The sequence below is a fragment of the Magallana gigas genome, chromosome 2 (genome assembly GCF_963853765.1).
Source record: "Magallana gigas chromosome 2, xbMagGiga1.1, whole genome shotgun sequence".
NCBI lineage: Eukaryota > Metazoa > Mollusca > Bivalvia > Ostreida > Ostreidae > Magallana > Magallana gigas.
Genome location: NC_088854.1, coordinates 5,452,866 through 5,472,842, shown reverse-complemented (window position 1 = coordinate 5,472,842; position 19,977 = coordinate 5,452,866). Strand labels below are relative to the sequence as shown.

The 19,977-nt window shown below is 33.5% G+C and overlaps 1 protein-coding gene across 1 annotated transcript; it reads right to left on the bottom strand.

Annotated features, from left to right (window-relative positions):
* Positions 1-205: 205 nt before the first annotated feature.
* On the bottom strand, positions 206-2,519 carry LOC136272670 (transient receptor potential cation channel subfamily V member 5-like). The gene has a single exon (XM_066074676.1). It carries the CDS (start codon positions 2,311-2,313, stop codon positions 319-321), a length of 1,995 nt encoding a protein of 664 aa, XP_065930748.1. The 5' UTR covers positions 2,314-2,519; the 3' UTR covers positions 206-318.
* Positions 2,520-19,977: the final 17,458 nt, after the last annotated feature.

Below are 19,977 nucleotides of genomic sequence, written 5' to 3'. Positions count from 1 at the left end.
TTACTGCGTGTCCCGTTTCCTCTGTTTCTTCTTCCGATTGCATTTCATCACGGTTTTCCAGCGGTGTATATTTCCGGTCTTTTATTTTCTTTTTCCAATGATTTAATGGATCTCCAACCTTATCCCTCAGACTTTGACGAATTAAAGACATTGGATTCGCGAGCTGTTCATCTGATTGTAGGAGCAATGTTTGTATTTCGTTAGATTTCTTTTTCACCCTTATTTTTTCCTCGGCTGTCGCATATTCCATTTGCAAAGAATGTATTTCTAAATAGTACCGATCTTCTTGTTTCATTTGTTTTGTAATTGGGTCATACCTTATCGTAGGAGTTTTAGACAGCATAGACAGAGGATATCTTCAATAAAGAGAACAACAGAGAGCTGTTGTAGTCGCCACTGGGGATACTGTTCCTCTAACACAAGAGAACAGGTCTGTGACATCATTGCAATTAACGCATTTAGCATGAGTAGATACGTAAATACTGTAAAGACAATAAAAATCACTGTTGCTACCACGGGAATTCGCGCAGAACTTATCACACTAATATCTTCAATCCCGACCCCTAGCTTAAACATTGCCATCATAGTGCTAGAGAAGGATGCAAAGTCTTCTTTTTCAGTTCCACGAAATGCGATAAACATTGCAGCAGAAAAAGAAACCAGTATGAAAACAATTACAAGTCCAAACCGAATAAGATCGCCAATAATCACACGTTTGATCAGTTCAGTAAAAAAGCTAAAATATTTAAAGGGTGAAAGGAAGAAAACATTTAGCCACCATCCACAGATTACTGCAACAATCAAAGGAATATTATCGTGTTCTTCTGCAATAGACCAAAGCACATCAACAATCATTGAAACTGCTAAAATCATCATTGGAATAATGTACTCCAAATTATGTAGAATATTTCTTTTCTTAAAAATTTTTGTAATCAGTATACTTATTGCGATGAAGAAATATAGACCACCTGCACAAAACGAAACCCATCGAAATGCGGAAACAAACTCATTTTCCCATGTTGTGGTTTTGTTTCCATTAACACTTATACATACATTATACACGCTATATGTAGTCAACAGTATTACAAAAACATAATGGAATAACATCAACAAACCAAAGAAAAACTGATAACGCTTCCATTTCATTAGTATGATGTTTTTCACAGGCATCAACTCAATAATTCGGTAAGCATCTTTGCTCTCATAGTCAGATGTGAAAAGCATTTCCAAAATAGATTTTGTTTCTGGGTAAGCACAACATTGCCCCACACAAGGCATACACTGTGTGTCGTGTGCCTGATCGACTTTTTTTCTTGCTACTCCTTCCATATTCTCTGGTGTAGTTTTCTTTGAAGGGAACATTTTTCGATTACTTGCTCTTGATGAGCGATTATTGCTGACGGTATCTATTTCTGTTATGTCGTACTCTTTTACGTCAAACAGTCCATCGTTTTCCCTAATGAAGCAGTAGATATCTTTTAGGTTAAGAATCTCTTCAAAAAGTTTTGAAACCCCGTGTTTGGCAGCAAGCTGAAGAGGCGTCAGGTTCTCATTATTTTTCAGAAACCATACAAAGGAAGAAATTGGTCGATATTCATCTATTTCTATGTCTTCAAACTCATTTTCGTCCAATGGACTCTTAAATTCTACTTTCTCGTTTAAGTATCTCACTATCTCAACAATGCCTATTACTTTTTCTGGGTATATTGCTGCATACTTAACTAACGAATGAAACACCGTGTCTCTTTCCTCATTCCTATTTTGCAATTCGGCTCCGAACTTTAAAAGATATTTTATGATTTTCTTATTCCCCTTCAGTGCGGCTACTGTCAAAGGAAGCTGTCCCATCATCACAGTATTTACAAACCGAGATCCTGTCGCTTTTGTCTGTAATAAAGTCGTCATCTGGTTACTAGGTAGTTTCTCTTGACCAATTTCTAGCATTGTTTTAGTTGCTTTCGCGTTGCCCTTGGTAATTGCAATATGAAGCGCTGTTTGCCCCAAAAACTCTTTTGATTTTCTAATGTCCGCACAAAGAAGCCTAGGGCATAATTCTGACAGTTGTCTTACAAATTTTTCATCGTAATGTTTCTTGATAGTCAAATGGAGCAGACTCTCACCCAGAGTATTGTATTTTTTATACTCCTTCAACCAAATAGGATTTCCTTTTTCCTGTAAAGTTTTAAGCTTAATATCAGCACTCTGTTTATCCCCGTTTTTAATATCTTTGGCAAGTTCCGTTAGAAAAATGTTCACTTTATTTTCGTTTATCAATGTTGTTGTTGACATTTCAACACTTTCTGTGTAATTCATGATGAAGTATTGGCTAGATAAGGATAACGACACCTTTTTTGAAACGGTATAATAGTTCACTAGTCAATTCTTAAAAATTTCTCTGTAATAGTTGTTAAACGTCTGCAAATAAAAAAATAAATCAACGTCCCGATAGCTCATAAACATCGATTTTCGAAAAGTAACAAAAAATCAATTTACCTCACATGGCCATATGTGCCTGCTTCGCAGCGTCATTTGCAAATGCCGAACTTATCGATAAGCAGTCTTAAAACACCAGTAACAAAACATTAAATATCTGGATAAAACACAACCTATAGAAGTGACTGAATAGCGGTTTTAGTTAAAAGGACTAATACAACGTGATATTGACTATGAGTGCCCATGAATCTTAAAACATTTTCAAAATATATGACAATTGTCCTTTAAAAAATAAAGACTTTTCGTCTATTTAAATACACATATTGTACTTTCATTTACTTATGCTTGCTAGGAAGCACCCCTTTCCCTACTGTAATTACTCATTGAACTCATTCATCTTTGTATGCTTGCATAGAAAATATGACAAATAAAATATGTACATACACACAATATGTTGTACTATCAAATGCTCTGTATTGCAACGTCCCACATAACTGATTCAAGAAATAGAGGAGTTTGTTGGAGTAAAAATAGTATCAAATGCGGTTTTCTCTCAAAAAATGAAAAGGTCTGTTCTTTAAATGATAATGTGCTTATTAATTAATATCAGATATAAACAAATGGACCAATTTCTGTCATTAGCATGCTAGACCATGTCATACTTGAGAATCGATTCGGGAGTGAAAGTGTTAATTGAATGCTGACAATTGTTCTGGTGAGTTATTACATTGCAATGACAGTCAAGCATAACACATGTTGACATGCAAGTGATTCTTTAACAACACCTTTTTCAAAACCAAAACAGGTCAAAATAAGAACCGGTATACGCTAGCATATTTATATTGGCAGGTGAAGATGGGTCGGCATGAAGAATTTGAGCATTCCATGCAACTCTACGGACATACCAGGCTAATTCAATCGTATGCTGTTGTCATTGTATGTAAAGTATAAAATTCTTAATAATTAGATGTTCTTGGATTTCTGTTTTTTAAGGTCTTGTAGAAAGTGGGATTGCCCGTATTTGCAATTTTTTTTCGAAAATAAGATATCGATTCTTTTGGCCAGTTTCACACCTTGATCAACAAATCGGCAGCTAATAATGAAAAAAAAACAGAATCAAAACCTAAACTAGTTTTTGATCAATAAGTTCGCCCTTAGTGTTTATAATTCACTCTGTTTATATGTATTATACGGAGACCGTTTAGGGTCATTAACACATTAAACATATGTAAGCTTTATTGTTTAAGATTCCTGGGGTTTAGTCTCATTTAATTTATGGACGACGCTCTGTGCATTGGCCAAGGAGGTGTTTATGAGGACTGACTGCTCATTGTGGACATACGGAAGAATTTTCACTCTTTGAGGATGACACGGGTCATGACCTTCACCTTGAGGTTGGCTAAACATACGGCACTGGATAAGGATATCATCGTGGTGACTGGAGGAGACGATATGTTAGGAGCCGACGTCGATGCACCGTCTCCCGTCTTGAAATGTTGAATTATTTGTAAATATTGTATATAAATATTTTATTGTGTTTAACATTTGTGTTGTTATTACTTATCAGAAAGCCCGGTCATTATAACAACCATACTGAGATCGGAGACACATTCAGACTTCCAATTATTAAATTTTACGTTAAAGGGGCATGGTCACGATTTTGGTCAATTTTTTTTTTCCGATTTTAATGTTTACAATGCTTTAGTAAGGCATTTTTAATATGCAACCAAATTTTGAGTGTCATTCGTTGGGTTATAAGCGAGTAACTGAGCTCACAAATTTTTACGATGTAAACAATGCTTTTGTTTACATTTTGAATGTGGAAGAGAAAAGTCCAGTTTTTGACCTCAAATGATTGTGTTAAACGTTATGAACTGTTTATTTATGCTTAAGATGAATAAGAAGATAGACAAATCAACTTGAAAAATATTTTTTACTAGAATATTGACCTTTGTAAACAAAAACAGGGCACGAGTCTTGTTTACATACCGTAGAATTGTAAGCTCTGTATCTTGCTTATAAACAAATAACTGACTCTCAAATTTCATTTGATTATTAGAAATGTATATTTAAAGCATTGTATATAATAAAAACAGAAAATCTGAATTTGACCAAAATCGTGACTATGCCCCTTTAAAAGATGAACATAGCTTTTCAAAATGGAGAACTGATTTTTTTGTTAATCTCACTACAATCAATTTAAAAGTAGAAAGAATTGTCTGCACAAATCATATTTTCCTTATATACAGCTATATCCAACATTAAAAATGAAACCGGAAATCTTGATCAATAATATACGGATGCCCCACCATTGACCGAAATATTGGAGTTTTTATTCGTTATTTCTATATAAATTCCTCTTTGGTACACAGTACACATCTGGGCGCTTTTATATACAATCAAATGCGTAGTTTTAAGTTATCAAATCAACTCGAGCATCTGCAATGGAATTGAAATGTAGTGTTATCGACAGTCAACAATCATTATCTAACTTCCATCCTATCTCAAATGGGCATGTTAATAATATGAAACTAAAACTATTCGCCATCTTCATGTAAGTAAGTGCATGGTAGAGTGCTTTGAACGTACATGTTTTGATACGCCGTAATAATAAGCTGACATGTCGCAAAATACTGTAAAATCCGCTTCATTACATAAAGAGTAATTTGAGATTACTACATTTTGTTACGTACACTTTTTTACTCGCTGGAACTTTTATAATTTTAAGTCATTTAATTATATCAAAATTATCTAAAGGTAAATTTATGTACAGAACAAACATTAAAAAGGTTGATTATAGTTTTCTTATGATGTGAAACTTTTTATCTCAACAACAACATACATTTCAAAATCTGAAAATCGGATACCAATAGCGTGTGTTGCTTGAGATGCATGTAAAGCAGATAAATCTAATTAATTACATTTTTACTCTTTCAAATAGCAATGGTTCTCCTGATAAGTGCGTTGGCGCTTTGAATTTTTTTTAAAACGTCATGTAGCATATGACTGAATGGTCTTTTTTCTTAATTCTGTTTATATAGAAAATTTTATATACATCAAACGTCACTAAACTTCGACATTCTTGTTCATCTTTCAACATTATACAACTAATAACTGTTGCAACTTGAATAAAATTGTAATATTGTAGGTTTGAAATGTTGGTTTTCGTAATGTGTAAGAAAAGACACTTGTTTCTTTTAACCAAACTAAGATTTGTTATGTTAAAAACCAACATAGGGTATTAATGATTTATAAAACACCAAATTAACAATAAAGCATTTGATACTATATTTTGTTTAGTGAAAAGTTCTTTGGTTGTTTTATTACCACGTCTTAAAAAACAATATTTATAGATCGTACATTTTCATGCATTTTTAATATATGGTACTTTTGGTCAACTGTTTAGTATTGAACAGATGAACAGTGTTATTAATATTGCAAGAAAAAAGATCAAAATACATATTGGTATCATTTATTATTTCATCTAAGAGACAAAAAAAACTTTTGAAATATGTTCGTGATCACAATTGATTAACATCTTAATATTCAAAACATATAGATATATCAAATAAGTATCATTGTGATTAATTTCATACAGTAATTTGTTGATACTGTATACAGGGAAATATTGGTCCCATCTTAATTTCGTATTTTGCGCCCTCGCTGTCAGCGGGCTAATTTAAAACTTGGGCGATTCCAATGGCTCAAACTATCCCTCTTTAAACAAAACTTCAAGACGGGCGGATCAGTTTGCTAGTTTAAAACGGCGAAAGTTACACGGGGCAAAAATAAACATGTAGACAGGTAGGAATGAAATATTAGCAAGAGGATTTTTGATTAAAATTTATATTGATTAACTTTGAATTTAACATTGACTTAGATATAAAGAAATCAAATTATTTTTTTCAAAACCAAAACATAATTACAAGTATTAAACAAAAGCCAATACAATAATCAAAACGTTACTACTCTAACGCTTTATACGAAAAGATTTAAATGTTTATTAATGTATCCAACACATACAGTAAGAGACATCATTAATAATCAGTAAGAGTACGGATTTCACATTCTACTTGATCTCGCTCTTTCTGAGAATTTAATCCGTTTGGCGGTTTTCTGGCAAGAGTTATGCGTCTAGTGGATGGGTCCAATTTTTGGAAATAATGGGCAACTTATCTTCAACTTATCAATCGTCTTCGTTTAAGACATTTGTCTCTTGTGAAAATTCTCTTCTATGTTTTCGTTGAATGTGTGGCTCTTCTGTAGAGATAGGCACTATCTGCCTTGTATTCTTTCTCAAACGAAAAGAATTTGCTAATAAGTCATTCTGCGGCGATGTTTTATCGACCATTGGAGGAGTATATCTTCACGATGAAGAAAAATTATTCCTCGTTATTATCCTATTACCGCCGTTCGAAATATTGCGTTGTACTTCCGAGTCATTTGATTTTTTCTTTACTCGTACTTTATCCTCTGCTGTTGCAAATTCCTTGTGTAGGGCATGAATTTCTAGAAAGTACCTTTCTTCGTATTTTATTTGTCTTGTTTTTGGATCTAATCCACAAACTTTCCTCTTGGTTCCTGCACTACGTATATTCTTAAAACAGCAGCGACAGATAAGATCTTCAATAACAAGAATGATAGAGAGCTGTTGTATTCGCCATTGGGGAAATCGTTCTTCTGACACTCTAGAACATGTTTGAGACATCATTGCAATCAACGCATTCAACATAAGTATATATGTAAAGGTAGTAAAGACTGTAAAGATAGATATTGCTACCCATGGAATTCGTGCAGAATACAACACCCCTATATCGTCGATCCCTATCCCGAGCTTAAACATTGCCATCATCGTTCTTCCATACGAAAAAAAATCGTCTGTTCCCCTGAACACAATGTACATTCCAGCTGTAAATGAAAAAAGCCCAAAAAGAATCACCAGTCCAAACCGGAGAAGATCACCGGTGATTACACGTTTGATAAGTTCTGTGAAGAAGCTGAATTTTTGAAAGGGTGAAAGGAAAAATACGTTCAACCACCAGCCACAAATAAGTGCGATGATTAAAGGAATGTTGTCGTGTTCTTCTATTAAGGACCATAGAACATCAATAACCATCGTTATAGATAGTATCAGCATGGGAAATATATATTCCATATTGTGAAAAAAGAAATTAAAGACATTCTTTTTACGGAACTTAGCAATCATTAAACAACATACGATAAAGCCATAGATTGAACCTACACTAAAAGAATACCACTGAAAAACGCAAACAACAGATTGAGACGTGGTGGTATTGTTACCTTGCACACTTGGAATCCTCAGTTCAACATTATATACGCTATACATTGTTAATAGTATCATAGAAACATAATGAAGTATCATCCACAATATAAACCACTTATTATATCTGTTCCATTTCATTTTTATGATATTCTGAACTGGCGGTTACTCTATGATGCGATATGCGTCTTTGCTGTCATAGTCACTATTGAAAAGCATTTCCAAGATGGATTCTGTTTCAGGATAAGACCAACAAAAGGCACAGTTTGTTTTATTTGACGGTACGATATTTCTTGCTATTCCGTCGAAGTTTTCAGGGATAGATTTGGATTGTTTATGGCTTGCGCCAAGTTTATAACGCTGACAGAATCTATTTTTGTGATGTCATACTCTTTGACATCAAACAATCCATCATTTGCACTGATATAGCAGTACACATTTTTTAGATTAAGAATTTCTTCGAACAGTTCCGTTACTCCGTGCTTTGCGGAAAGTTGGAGAGGCGTCAAGCTTTCTTTGTTTTTCACAAGACAAAGGAAGGAGTTAGCCTTTCGGTGCATATCATTTCTGAAATGGTCAAACGCGCTACTGTCGATTCGATGTTTGTTTTCCAGTTTCTGATTTATATGCTGCATCATCTGAATAATGGTTATTACTTTCTCTGGGTATGTTGCTGCGTATTTAACTAATGAATGCAACACAGTGTCTTCCTCTTCATTTTGAATGTTTAAATCAGCTCCAAACTCCAACAAAACATCAACTATATCGGTATTCCCCGTCAGTGCGGCGACAGTTAAAGGAAGTTGCCCCATCATCACCGTGTTCACGAACCGAGATCCTGTTGCGCGAATGTGCAACAGAGTCGACATCTCCTTTTTCTTATATCTAATGCCAATTCTTAACATTGCTTTAATTGCTTCTTTGTTGCTTTTGGTAATTGCCATATGTAGTGCTGTCTGTCCGTGAAATATTGGTGATTGCTCCCTTGACATCAGAAGTAAATCTGGACACATCTCCGATAGATTTGTAACTAGAGATATATCATCCTGGCTTTTAATTGCCAAATGAAGCAGGGTTTCGCCTTGCTGGTCAGGGCTTTGGTACATCTTCAGCCAATCTGGCTTCTTTCGGTCCTTCAACGCTTCTAGTCTCGCTTTTGCACTTATAATATCTGCATTGATAATATCTTTTCCTAGTTCAAAAAGAACCTTTTCAGAGTTGTTTGTATTTATCAGTTCTTTTGTGGAAGTGTTTATGTGTTCTAAGCGGTCATTTTTAACATCTATAATACGTTTGTCTTGTTCTATTTCCCGTGATTCTACACCCATTGTTGAATTTTCAACATTTTCTTCCTGATCTTTCTCTAAATCATCTTCATACTTTTTTATATAATACAGTCCTTCCATTCCGCAATGTTTGCTGTTTTAAAAAAAAATAGAATGATAATAAATATACTCCTAGTAATTTAGTTTTAAGAATGAAAAAGAGAATGCCGAATTTTAATTTAAAAATCGCGAGATGTGCTTCTCGAGATTTTACGTGGATATTAATTCCTTGCTTTTAATTAGAAATCTACAGTAATAAAGTTTATCAGATCAATGTTATGTTTTGTAAATAAGATTTATTTAGTTCAAAATTAAAGCGTGAACTATAACAACGGAACCTGATATTCTAACCTAGTACGTTAAGTAAAAGTAGCCGAATACCAATAAGCTTAAGTTAATATATGTATATAATTACAAATTAATATAAAAGTAATTTGATAGACCCTACCGCATTCATACCTTTGAGTACTGGAAAGCACCCTGTCAATGGATGTATCGTAGGTGTATGTCTATTATTCATGTTAAGTGGAATTTATCTTTTAACTCAAGGTCGAAGTACATCAAATGCAATCTACTACGTCTCACTCTACAGAAAAACAACTTCATATTTAACAACTACAAACATTGGTGTAACTGTTGGCATCGGGAAACAACATATGTTGTTTGAATATTTTTTCAAAATTTTGTTTTGTTTAAAAGTTTAGTTTTGTTTATAAATTTTATCTTTTATTTGCTGTTCAAAACTTAAAGACGAATTGTGACATAAATGCCACTACCTGTGATTTTGTTATTTGAAAACCATTACATAGAATAATATGCGATTGTATGATTTTGAAATTAACTTCTTTATTTAACAAGTCTCCAATAAGGTATAACTAGAAGTATGTGCTCCCTTCATTTATAGATCTGCGGTGTTCATTATTTTATATAGAAGCTAGACAAAGACCCCTTCTATTAGATATTTTGCAAAAAATAATGTTGCATGCAATACATTACAAAAACACATTTTCAACATTTACCAGAAGTTCAGAAAAAGTCTTTAAAAGAAAACTATCTGGAGCCGATAAAGAAAAAATAACAATGCATATATCTTACCAGACATCTTTTTTCGCCAAGAGGCTGAAATTTGGGCTGGTAATACAAGTTATACATTATAAATTTCTGCGGATGACTTTAGAAAGCCATCAGAAAACCTAATTTTCAAGGTAAATTAAAGTTTAATTTTTACAACAATAAAACAGTTTGAAAGTTTTAATTGATTATTATAAACAGTTCAAAATGGGCAAGTTTGCTGTTCCATTATTTTTTTTTAACAAGAATCGATGCACATTCTCTATTAGGCCTGACAGACAAATAAACGCAGTGGTGTTGGTTAAAACAGCAGCAGAGCCCGGATCATACATACAGTATAGACCTTAGGTCAAACAAGCACTAGTACTGTTCTGTGTTTAAGGCTATATATGACTATTTCTGATACTAAGAATAAATTAAATACAGCAAAGTACTAAATCTTATTTAACAATATTTATTCAGATATTAACCAAAATAAGTATGTAAATGGTATGTGGACCACGCTATTTTTAAAAAAAAATGGTGTGAGATTCACTATGAAGAGTCAGTAGTTATACATTTTACAAAAATCATGAAAAACAATTGAAATGCAATTAATGCTCTCAGTGTGAGGTAAATACACTTAATTGGAAAATGATTAGTAAATTATAAAGTGTTCAGCTGAATATGTATTTTAATAAACTTGTATTTCATAGTAAATAAATAAACTTATTAAAAAATTAAACACAAAGAGCGCCATTTGAATTCGGAAATATATAAGATTTCAGTACTGTACGAGGGTTGTCCCAAAATAGCGTAGACAAGTGGCGTTATTCAATTAATCAAAGACACATGAAGATAAGACTTGTGTCACAAAGGGTTTTAGTAATTTGCATTTAAATTATGTTTTGAAATCAAATATTGTTTGAGATTAAATAAGTGAAATAAATGAAGGTTAGATCATTAATTCGACATGAACATTTTTGACGTCGCACATTGCGCCGCCATACAAAACTTGTCGTTACAAATTATTCATTTTCTCAAGAAATTGATAAAGTACAGATTTGAATTTTTCAGTATTGTTTGGCAAAGGGCCGTTGAAGAAAACACAGAAATCTAATGAAATTGCAATGAACAGATTTTAAGTTATGTGTTCTGTCTACGCTATTTTGGGATAACCCTCGTACTCTTGCATTAAAAACTGGTTGAAGATCATATTGATTTTTTAATCAAAAGGCATAACATTATAAGATCACTGTGCCCATTTCTATTGCATATTTATCATCTGAAGGTTGACATGCTGTATGGGTTAATATGCTTTTGTGTTTTCAGAAAATCTAAATCAATCCACAATACTTGGTCAAAGTACGTCAAATGATATTGGATTCTTAAAACATAGATAAAAGCTTCTTTTCAAAAAATATCTTAGTTTTTAATAAACATTGTCGGCATTTAAACTTCACAATTTATTGAAATGGGAAATTAAAACTTCACAGAATCGCATCTTAACTACCAGATCTTAAAAATGACTAACTTATAAACATTAAGTTACTACATGTATCTTTGTTTTCCTTAAACTCTAATACTGTAGATCTTAACGTTCATTGGAAATTTTTGTCTAGCTCAAAATAGTAGCACAGGTACAAACAATTTTGGAAATGTAGCTGAAATGTAGCTGATGAGTCGTATATAATGTTAATAACCATGTGTAAGTATCGTAATTTTCAATTCAACAATACATTTTATATCTGTATATTCTATATTTCGAAAGCTCATTGAGGCCAATTTACTTGGAAAATTAATTTCTATTGCATTTAAACGCAAAGCTACTATGTTTAAATGCAAAGCTTTGCGTTTAGTCGCAATTCGTTATGCGTTTAAATGCAAAACTATGCGTTTAAAACTCAATTAGTATGTCTTTTGCAATTAATAGCAAAAGCTTTTGCGTTAAATGCAATCTTTTGTGATTAAACGCAAAATACATTGCGATTTAACGCCAAAGATTGTGTTTAAACGTATTTTATAATGCCTTTCAATGCAAAAGAAATTAATTTGTCTGCTGAAGTGGCCTAAATTAGCTTTTTTACAGTTCTGACAATGCTTAAAAAACAAAAAAAGGAACCATTTCAATTATTAAACTTTGACATTTTATTACCGATATTGAAATTTGTTTCAAAATAATTGTATACCCGATACACATAGGAACAGTCTATATGTACTAGCGCTTTAACCGGGGACGCAGTGATGAACTGTATGATTATGTAGGTGTTTTGTCAACAGGGTTATGCAGGGAATCAGCTTATTTTACTACATAACCGATGTAAAACTCTTTTTCTACTCGGGTATGTGTGTAACTATCTATTCATATATGAATCAATGTGTGCATGATAATGTTTTCATATACGTATATATTTATACTTAAATTATGAATTGAATTTAAATTTATATTTATGTATATAATAATAAATGTAAATAGGTTTGTTATTTGTTTTATATTAAAAAAAATTCAAAGGTATTTATAAATAAATTAAGTAATTTTATTTTTAAAAAAATCAAAGTTTTTTATAAGACAATAACAAAAAAATTAAATTTGTCTAATTAGAAATATTGGACCAGTTGTTTAGATAAAACATTTTCTCGTTATATATTGAATACCTTTAGCGTCACTACAAAGAGCATATTAGATAAACTTGACGTGCTTTTGCCAAACACAAAAACGGTTTGGTCCTAAATTCGATCAGGGCTTCACTGGCTTTTGGAGATCGATCATCAGACCCTAAAAAAGGTTAGAGTGTGTAATAATAGCCACATAGTAACATATATAACAAAAACGGGAGGAGGGTAAGTATATAAGATCCCCAGAACTAGATATTTAAGGCCTTAGCCTATGCAGAGATGCTGTTCACCAAAACCATCTAAGCAACGACCTATTTAAAAATAGGTTACAACAAGGCTTAAATTTTTTAAAGGACGGGGGCTTAAAAAGTATCGGCAAAGTGGAATGAGTATGAGTCATTAAAGTGTCTTGAAGTTACACAGTTTTACTATGGCTTTTAACAGTTGTGTACCTGGCATTACCTCGCATCCCTTTAGTCAACGCAACCACCATCCACCTCCCCCTTAATATGGCTGCAAATTTATTTTTTTCATCAGCTCGGCAAGCTTTCTGATATATTTACATTTTTTTAAAAAGGGTCCTCTCCTCGGATTTGATGAGGCCGAATTTTGCACTTGTTTTCTTCTAGTAATACGTTTTTGTTCTAGCAATATGTTATATGCATGACTCCTCTTGCTAACTGTTCGGCTAAATGGAGTCTAAATTAATTAAACACAATATTTTACTAAATATTCGGTAATTTCAAACTTATTATGCATTATGTCATCCATTTTTTATGGAAGTGTCTGATTTAGACCCTCTTAATTTTATACTGAGTTTTATTAAAGCAAGCCAAATTTTCAAGGCATATATGTGCTCCTGATACTTGGCGATAACAAACAGTGTTTAAGATCAAAAGTCCAAAGGAAAAATATAAAACAGGAGCAAAGCAAACACGGACCTCTAAATAAATTAGAGGTAGGATCAGGTGCCATGGAAGAGTGAGCACTCTCTATATCCTCTGTATCCCCATTTCTGACTGAAGGATGCCAATTTGCGCTCCCTCATATTTGGGGAGGGGGGTGCTAAACTTTTAAGACGTTTAACGGTTCCTGTATACTTTGCTCTCTTTTTCCGATAAAAGGATGTCAATATGGTCTCCTTCATTTATTAAAATCTTATATAAGGGTTGTCTAATTACAAGTTATAAAGTTTGAATGTCTTGCCTCCCCCTTGTTTGATGTGAATCTCTGATTTAGACTCCTTAGTTTTTTTATTTACTTTTCCTTGTCCCAAATTCATGATACTTTTTTAACAAGACATCGCAGGCCTCCTTTTTTAAATTTTAAGACGCATATTCACCCTCCCTTGATTATTGCACTTGGTGTGTTTTCTTGCAGATTTAATCATTTAGGCATTACTAACACTGACCTGAAAGCTCAAGTGAGCTTTTCTGATCACATTTTGTTCGTCGTCTAACTGTCCGTCTGGTTGTCCGTCTGTCCGTAAACTTCCCACTTTTTCAGCATGTTCTCCAAACGAACTTGACATATTTCAACCACCTTTTATCAAAGGGATGTAATAAGGAAATATTGAAAATTTTAAAGAAATTTCAAGAACCCTCTTCAAAAACCATTTGGCCAAAAAAGCTGCAATTTATGTGGAATCAATCTCATGTAGTGTACATTCAACCTCCCGATGGTAGAGTAAGGTCACAAGAAGGGGTCGAACTATTACAAAGGAATGTTTTAGACTAAATATTTAAAAATCTTCCTCTCAGAAAACAATCAGCCAGGAACGTCATACACATATAAATACAAGCATATGTTTGTATACACGTAAAAGTATATATTACAACATTTTAGTTTTTGTGAATAGGTAAAATATTTTGGTTTGTAAAATTAAATCGCCAATCTGAGCCCACCCTACTCAAGATCTTTTCTGGGCAAATGGTTTTTAAGATTTTGTTTTAAAAATTCTAGATATTCCTTTGTAAATTTTGTCCCTCTGTCACGCTGTAACCCCATCATACCCCAGGGGATCATGATTTGAACAAACTTAAATTTCCCCAAACTTTAGCATGTTTTAACACAAGTTTCAGCGTTCCTGGCTGATTGGTTTTTGAAAGGTAGATTTTTAAATATTTACTCCAATATTCCTTTGTAAATGCAGGGCTAATTTCGTCATATAGTGAAAATGTATTGAATCTTATAAAATCTTCTTATTCCCACACATGTGGGGAAAAACTGAATGCATGGTTATGATGTCCACAAACCCCTGTATCTAAATTGGGAAATCCATGGCCCATGGGTCAGGAGTTCAGGTCATGGGGGGGGGGGGGCAATATGGCCATTAAATGTTAATGCATATAATGTTTAAAAATCTTCTTCTCTGCAGACACAGAACACAGAATAAAAACTAACTGCATATTTAGAAAAAAAATTATCCTATCATCTTTAATAATATTTCATGTCACCTGCATGAAAGGCAAGGGTTATGGCTGGGAAAGGGGGGGTATGTATTTGTCTTATTATTTTATTCTGCTCAGGAAAGAAATGAGTTCATTTACATGTTTAGAAACGAAAAAAAATGAAGCTGTCCATCGAAGTTATCGATAAGATATTGTGAAAGCATTTGAAAGGAGTTCAGGGAAGAGGATTATAACAGTTAATGGAGTTATCTTCCTTTGCCTTTTTATATAGGAGTCATCTTCCTTGGCTTGTATATATGTAGTAATTAATAATTAAATATAGTGTAATTCAGAAGTTGTATGATCAAAATAGTTATGCAAGTAGTTTTATAATTTGAAACAACTTTTATTTCTTTGAAAATAAACAAGTAAACTTGTTAATTGTTAAGTAATAAGTAGTATACTAGCCACCTTATTTTAGTTTATCTATGAAAACATGTGAACATAAAATCTGGATAGTTATCATATATGGGAAAGCAATTTGAATGGAATCTGTGCACCTTTTCATACACTCTGTTACGATCTCAAAGTTTTGTGCTACGGTATAGGCTTAAGAGTCCTTTTCGAAAGATTTCAGGCAGGGAGGTGGGTGTCATTGCAATATTACAATCTTATACGCCATAATGAAACTCAATTAATGCATTTTTGTGACTCCTCGACTATTTTGTGTATGGGCTTTGGTACTCAGGTGACCGTTAAGGCCTATTGGCCTCATGTTATTATATCTAAGTAAACCCCAACATGCTGCCCTACTGGTGGGACAGACTGTGTTAGTTCTGTTTTACCAGTGGTACTTATTTCGGGATAAAGTTTTAGAAAGTTCAAAGATTAGCCACCAAGAGGATTGCGTCTGTTCATGTTCCAATTGTAAGAGTACATCTGAAGGAGTTCAAAGTGCGATAGGACTCCAAAGTCCGATAGTCTAGCCAAAGTCCGGTGGTCAGTGCGCCAAACCCCGATGGTTTGACACGCCAAAGTCCTGTGGTCTACAAAAGTCCGATGCTCTGCATGCAGTCGCCAAAGTCCGACGGTTTAAAATGGAATCGAGAATAAAATGGGAAAAAAAAATAGTAAATATTTTATAAACCGGTGTTATATAGTGCCTTTTCCCCTAAGCCATCACCCCCCCCCCCCCCCCCGGAAAAATGGCTATATAGCAGTTTTCCCCCCGGAAAAAAAATGGCTATACAGCAATTTTTCCTCCACAGAAAGCTGACAATATAGTGGGTTTTCCTCTTTTTACAGCCAGATTACCCCCACAGAAAACCTACTATATAGTATATTTTTACCCTTTTTTACATTTCGGTCATGTTTATGGCGGACCATTCGCGGCAATAATTTACACTAACTGATATTGTATTAATTTCTCATAATAAAGGCTCCGATAATTATGGAATTTATTAATGCGTAGAATAAAATACATGGGTTTTTTCACCCCTGATATGAACAAAGGCACGCGCCTTCATAACATTCCTGTGTCATCATCATTTATTTCACCTTTTGTTACACCTTTTTGGAACATCTTTTACACGGATTTCGGAATACATCGAATCTTTTTCATCTAATCGATGCTTATCTACAGTTTTGACTTCGACGCTATGACATTGACATTTTCCACAGAACACGTCAGAATACATTTGAGTGAAAATATGCCGGTTTGGAACTCTTATTTTCCCATGTATTATCAACTATGTATAAGCTCCTCCCGGGAAATCTTGACTTCATTTTGTAAAGGAAGGGAATAAGAATAAATTAATACCGTTAGAACTGACGATCTTAAATATAATCGCATATTTCTTCTTCTAAAGATATGATGAGAAACTGAAATGTTTTACTTCGATTAATGGGGTTCTAAGTCATGGGTAAGAGGTATTATCATTGATTATGTATTAAAGGCATGTGTAAACTTAGTATTTACAATTTTGTTTTATGATGCAAACATTTTTTAAAAAAATGAAACTTTACTACCAGAACAAAGTCGGTATCTATGCTGGTTACTTTGAAAAATGTGAAATGGAGCCTGAACTAACCTCATGTAAATATTATTATTCACTGTGTGCTAATTTTTCCGCTTATTTTGCAACGTGACTTATAAATATAAAATTTTGAAAACGATGCCATATTAAAAAGAAAGATCTACGATTAATTTACCTAAAGATCTTATCATACTATGTTTTTCATATTTTTTTCAGATTTACCTGAATACCATATTATTTTTTTTCGAACAATGAATAAAGGGTAATCAAAAATTAAAACATACCCATTTTTTCGTGATGAGCTGATTATTTTTTTTAAATATGAGCTTGTTCTTTTAAACAATTTGCAAGTTAAAAAAGCCGTATATCAAGTGCGCTTTTGTTGGTTATTTATTTTTGTTTTTCGGTTGCTACTTTAATAAATAGAAAATTTTTGATTTATTTATATAGTTATTTATTAGATCATTAGTCATCCTATGAATTGATTAAATGTTTTGAAGAATAGTGAATTTACCAGCGTACCTTTTTAAATATTTTTATTCGTAAATTGAAAAAAGAATAGCAGAATTAAACGTAAATTAACCATTTTGATAAGGAAATATATGAGGGAGTGTGTATTTTCAAATGATGTTTTTACTTTTTAATGACCGTAAAAATATGGTGATGATGTCATCTCTAGTTTTTGAGATATATGGCCCAAAAAAAACACTATTCATTAAAATTGGATTTTAAACATCGGGCTCGAAAACATCAAGAGCCCCTACCCTGGGGGCTAACATTTTCAGGGTCATATACTAGTGCTATACCACTACCACTGAGAAAATATGGTTAAGTGGTCATCTCTAGAATTTGAGATTCGGGCCCCGGCTTATAGAACACTATTCAATCATTATAATGGGGTTTTAAACATCGGGCCCTGAAACATCGAGGGTTCCTACCCTGAGGCTCAAATTTTCAGAATCATCTACAAGTGGTAAACCACTGCCACTGTGAATTAATGGTGATATTGTTATCTCTAGTTATTGAGATATGGTACCTTAAAGAATATGCACTTTATTCATTATAATAGGATTTTAAACATCGGACTCTGAAACATCGGAAACAAAATTTCTCTAAAACAGATGTTTAGCCTGGATAAAATTTGCACAAACAGACAGACGGGATGATAAATCTATTAACAAATTCTCAAAACATTTTTCAAATTCAGAACACAGAATTATACATATAAGTATCTTGTAAAACCAAGTACTTATTTTCAATTAATTGCGTAAATTAATTATGTTATACGTATAACTCAATTACACACATGTTCAATTTTCGGCATTGTCTATAAAAATAATAAATCGGCAAAAAAAACTTTACATGTACAGATGAATGCAACCCGGGAGTGTAGAAACATTGCTTTTAATCTTTACTGGGTTTCCATAAATGTTTTTTATAAAATCTGAACCAAAAACGTGAGGGAGAAACCCTATTATGGAGGAAAAGCTAGTAGTTTTTCTCCCCAGGAGGAAAGGCGACTACATGTATAAAGAAGGTGTTCCGGGGGGAGAAGCTACTATGGGGGGTAAAACTGCTATACAACACCGGCCCTTCCCTTAATTTTAAAACCATACATTGTATTTGAATAAACCATTAACTTTTTGTTCATTGTTTTTGTAGAATTTGCTGTATAGACCTTTCCCTACATTCACTATTAGAGCTCGTTTCAAAATACCATCGATTTTCCCACTTGGTGACAGTCTTGTTTTCGTCAGCAGCTCGCTAAATCCAGACGCCCGTCGCTTCACCGACATCAAAGACATGCCGCCGAAACTCCCACGCAGTACGAGATCGCATTAGAGCGGGCTGGGTCGCTTTGCCGGCATCAAAGAAATGCTGCTATCTTAACGATTATGAATAAGGACTGTTAAGTTTTCATTCACATAGGTTTGTATAATGCATGCACGCATGCAAGCATATATACATGTGTTTACTGACACATTTTGCTTTTATTTTGATTTCTTGAACACTGCAGGTCACAGAATTTTTACACGTTTGAATTGTATCGATGCATTCTCTTTATTCTCTCATTCAAGTCACGAGCGGTAAATTCTTAACTCCGCCTACTACGGTCTGATTGGACCAGGGTCAGTCAACATTTTTTAATCAGCGAAGATGCTAGAGCAAAGATTACATACTAGTACTTAGTTCACTAACCTGTATTGGATTCTGGGGTAAACCCAGAGATGTCAATATTGCATTATAATGAGACCAATCGGCTGCAATTATGATTAACAACATTAATTATTCAACGTGCTACGAAAAGAAGTAAAATAAGGTGATCTTTTTATAATCTGGCTCCACCGTTTCCAGAATCTTAAAATCACGAGTGGGCTACATTATTGCAGCTATTTGTTGACATATATTTAAATAAAGTCATTCCAAACAAAAAAATAATTTCAAATATTTGTATATATAAGTGAATCAGTTGTTTTTCTTTCTTAATACACTTTTTTCAATGCAGTTGCACGTTTTAATCGTACGCGTTTCTCTCTCTCTCTCTCTCTCTCTCTCTCTCTCTCTCTCTCTCTCTCTCTCTCTCTCTCTCTCTCTCTCTCTCTCTCTTTGAGTGTCTGCGTATGTTTAAGCTACATTTTTATAAAGTCACTTCAAATACCTAATACTAGAATAAATAAGCAAAATAATTGTTTTACGACCTGCAGTGTTCTATCTCTAGTGCAACTGCACTGTTTCTACCGCATGCGTTTTTGTGGCGGCGGCATGCTTTTGATGCCGGCAAAGTTACCGGCTGACTGAGTCTAGCGAGCGGCTGACGTATACATTAGCTATCACCAAATAGGAAA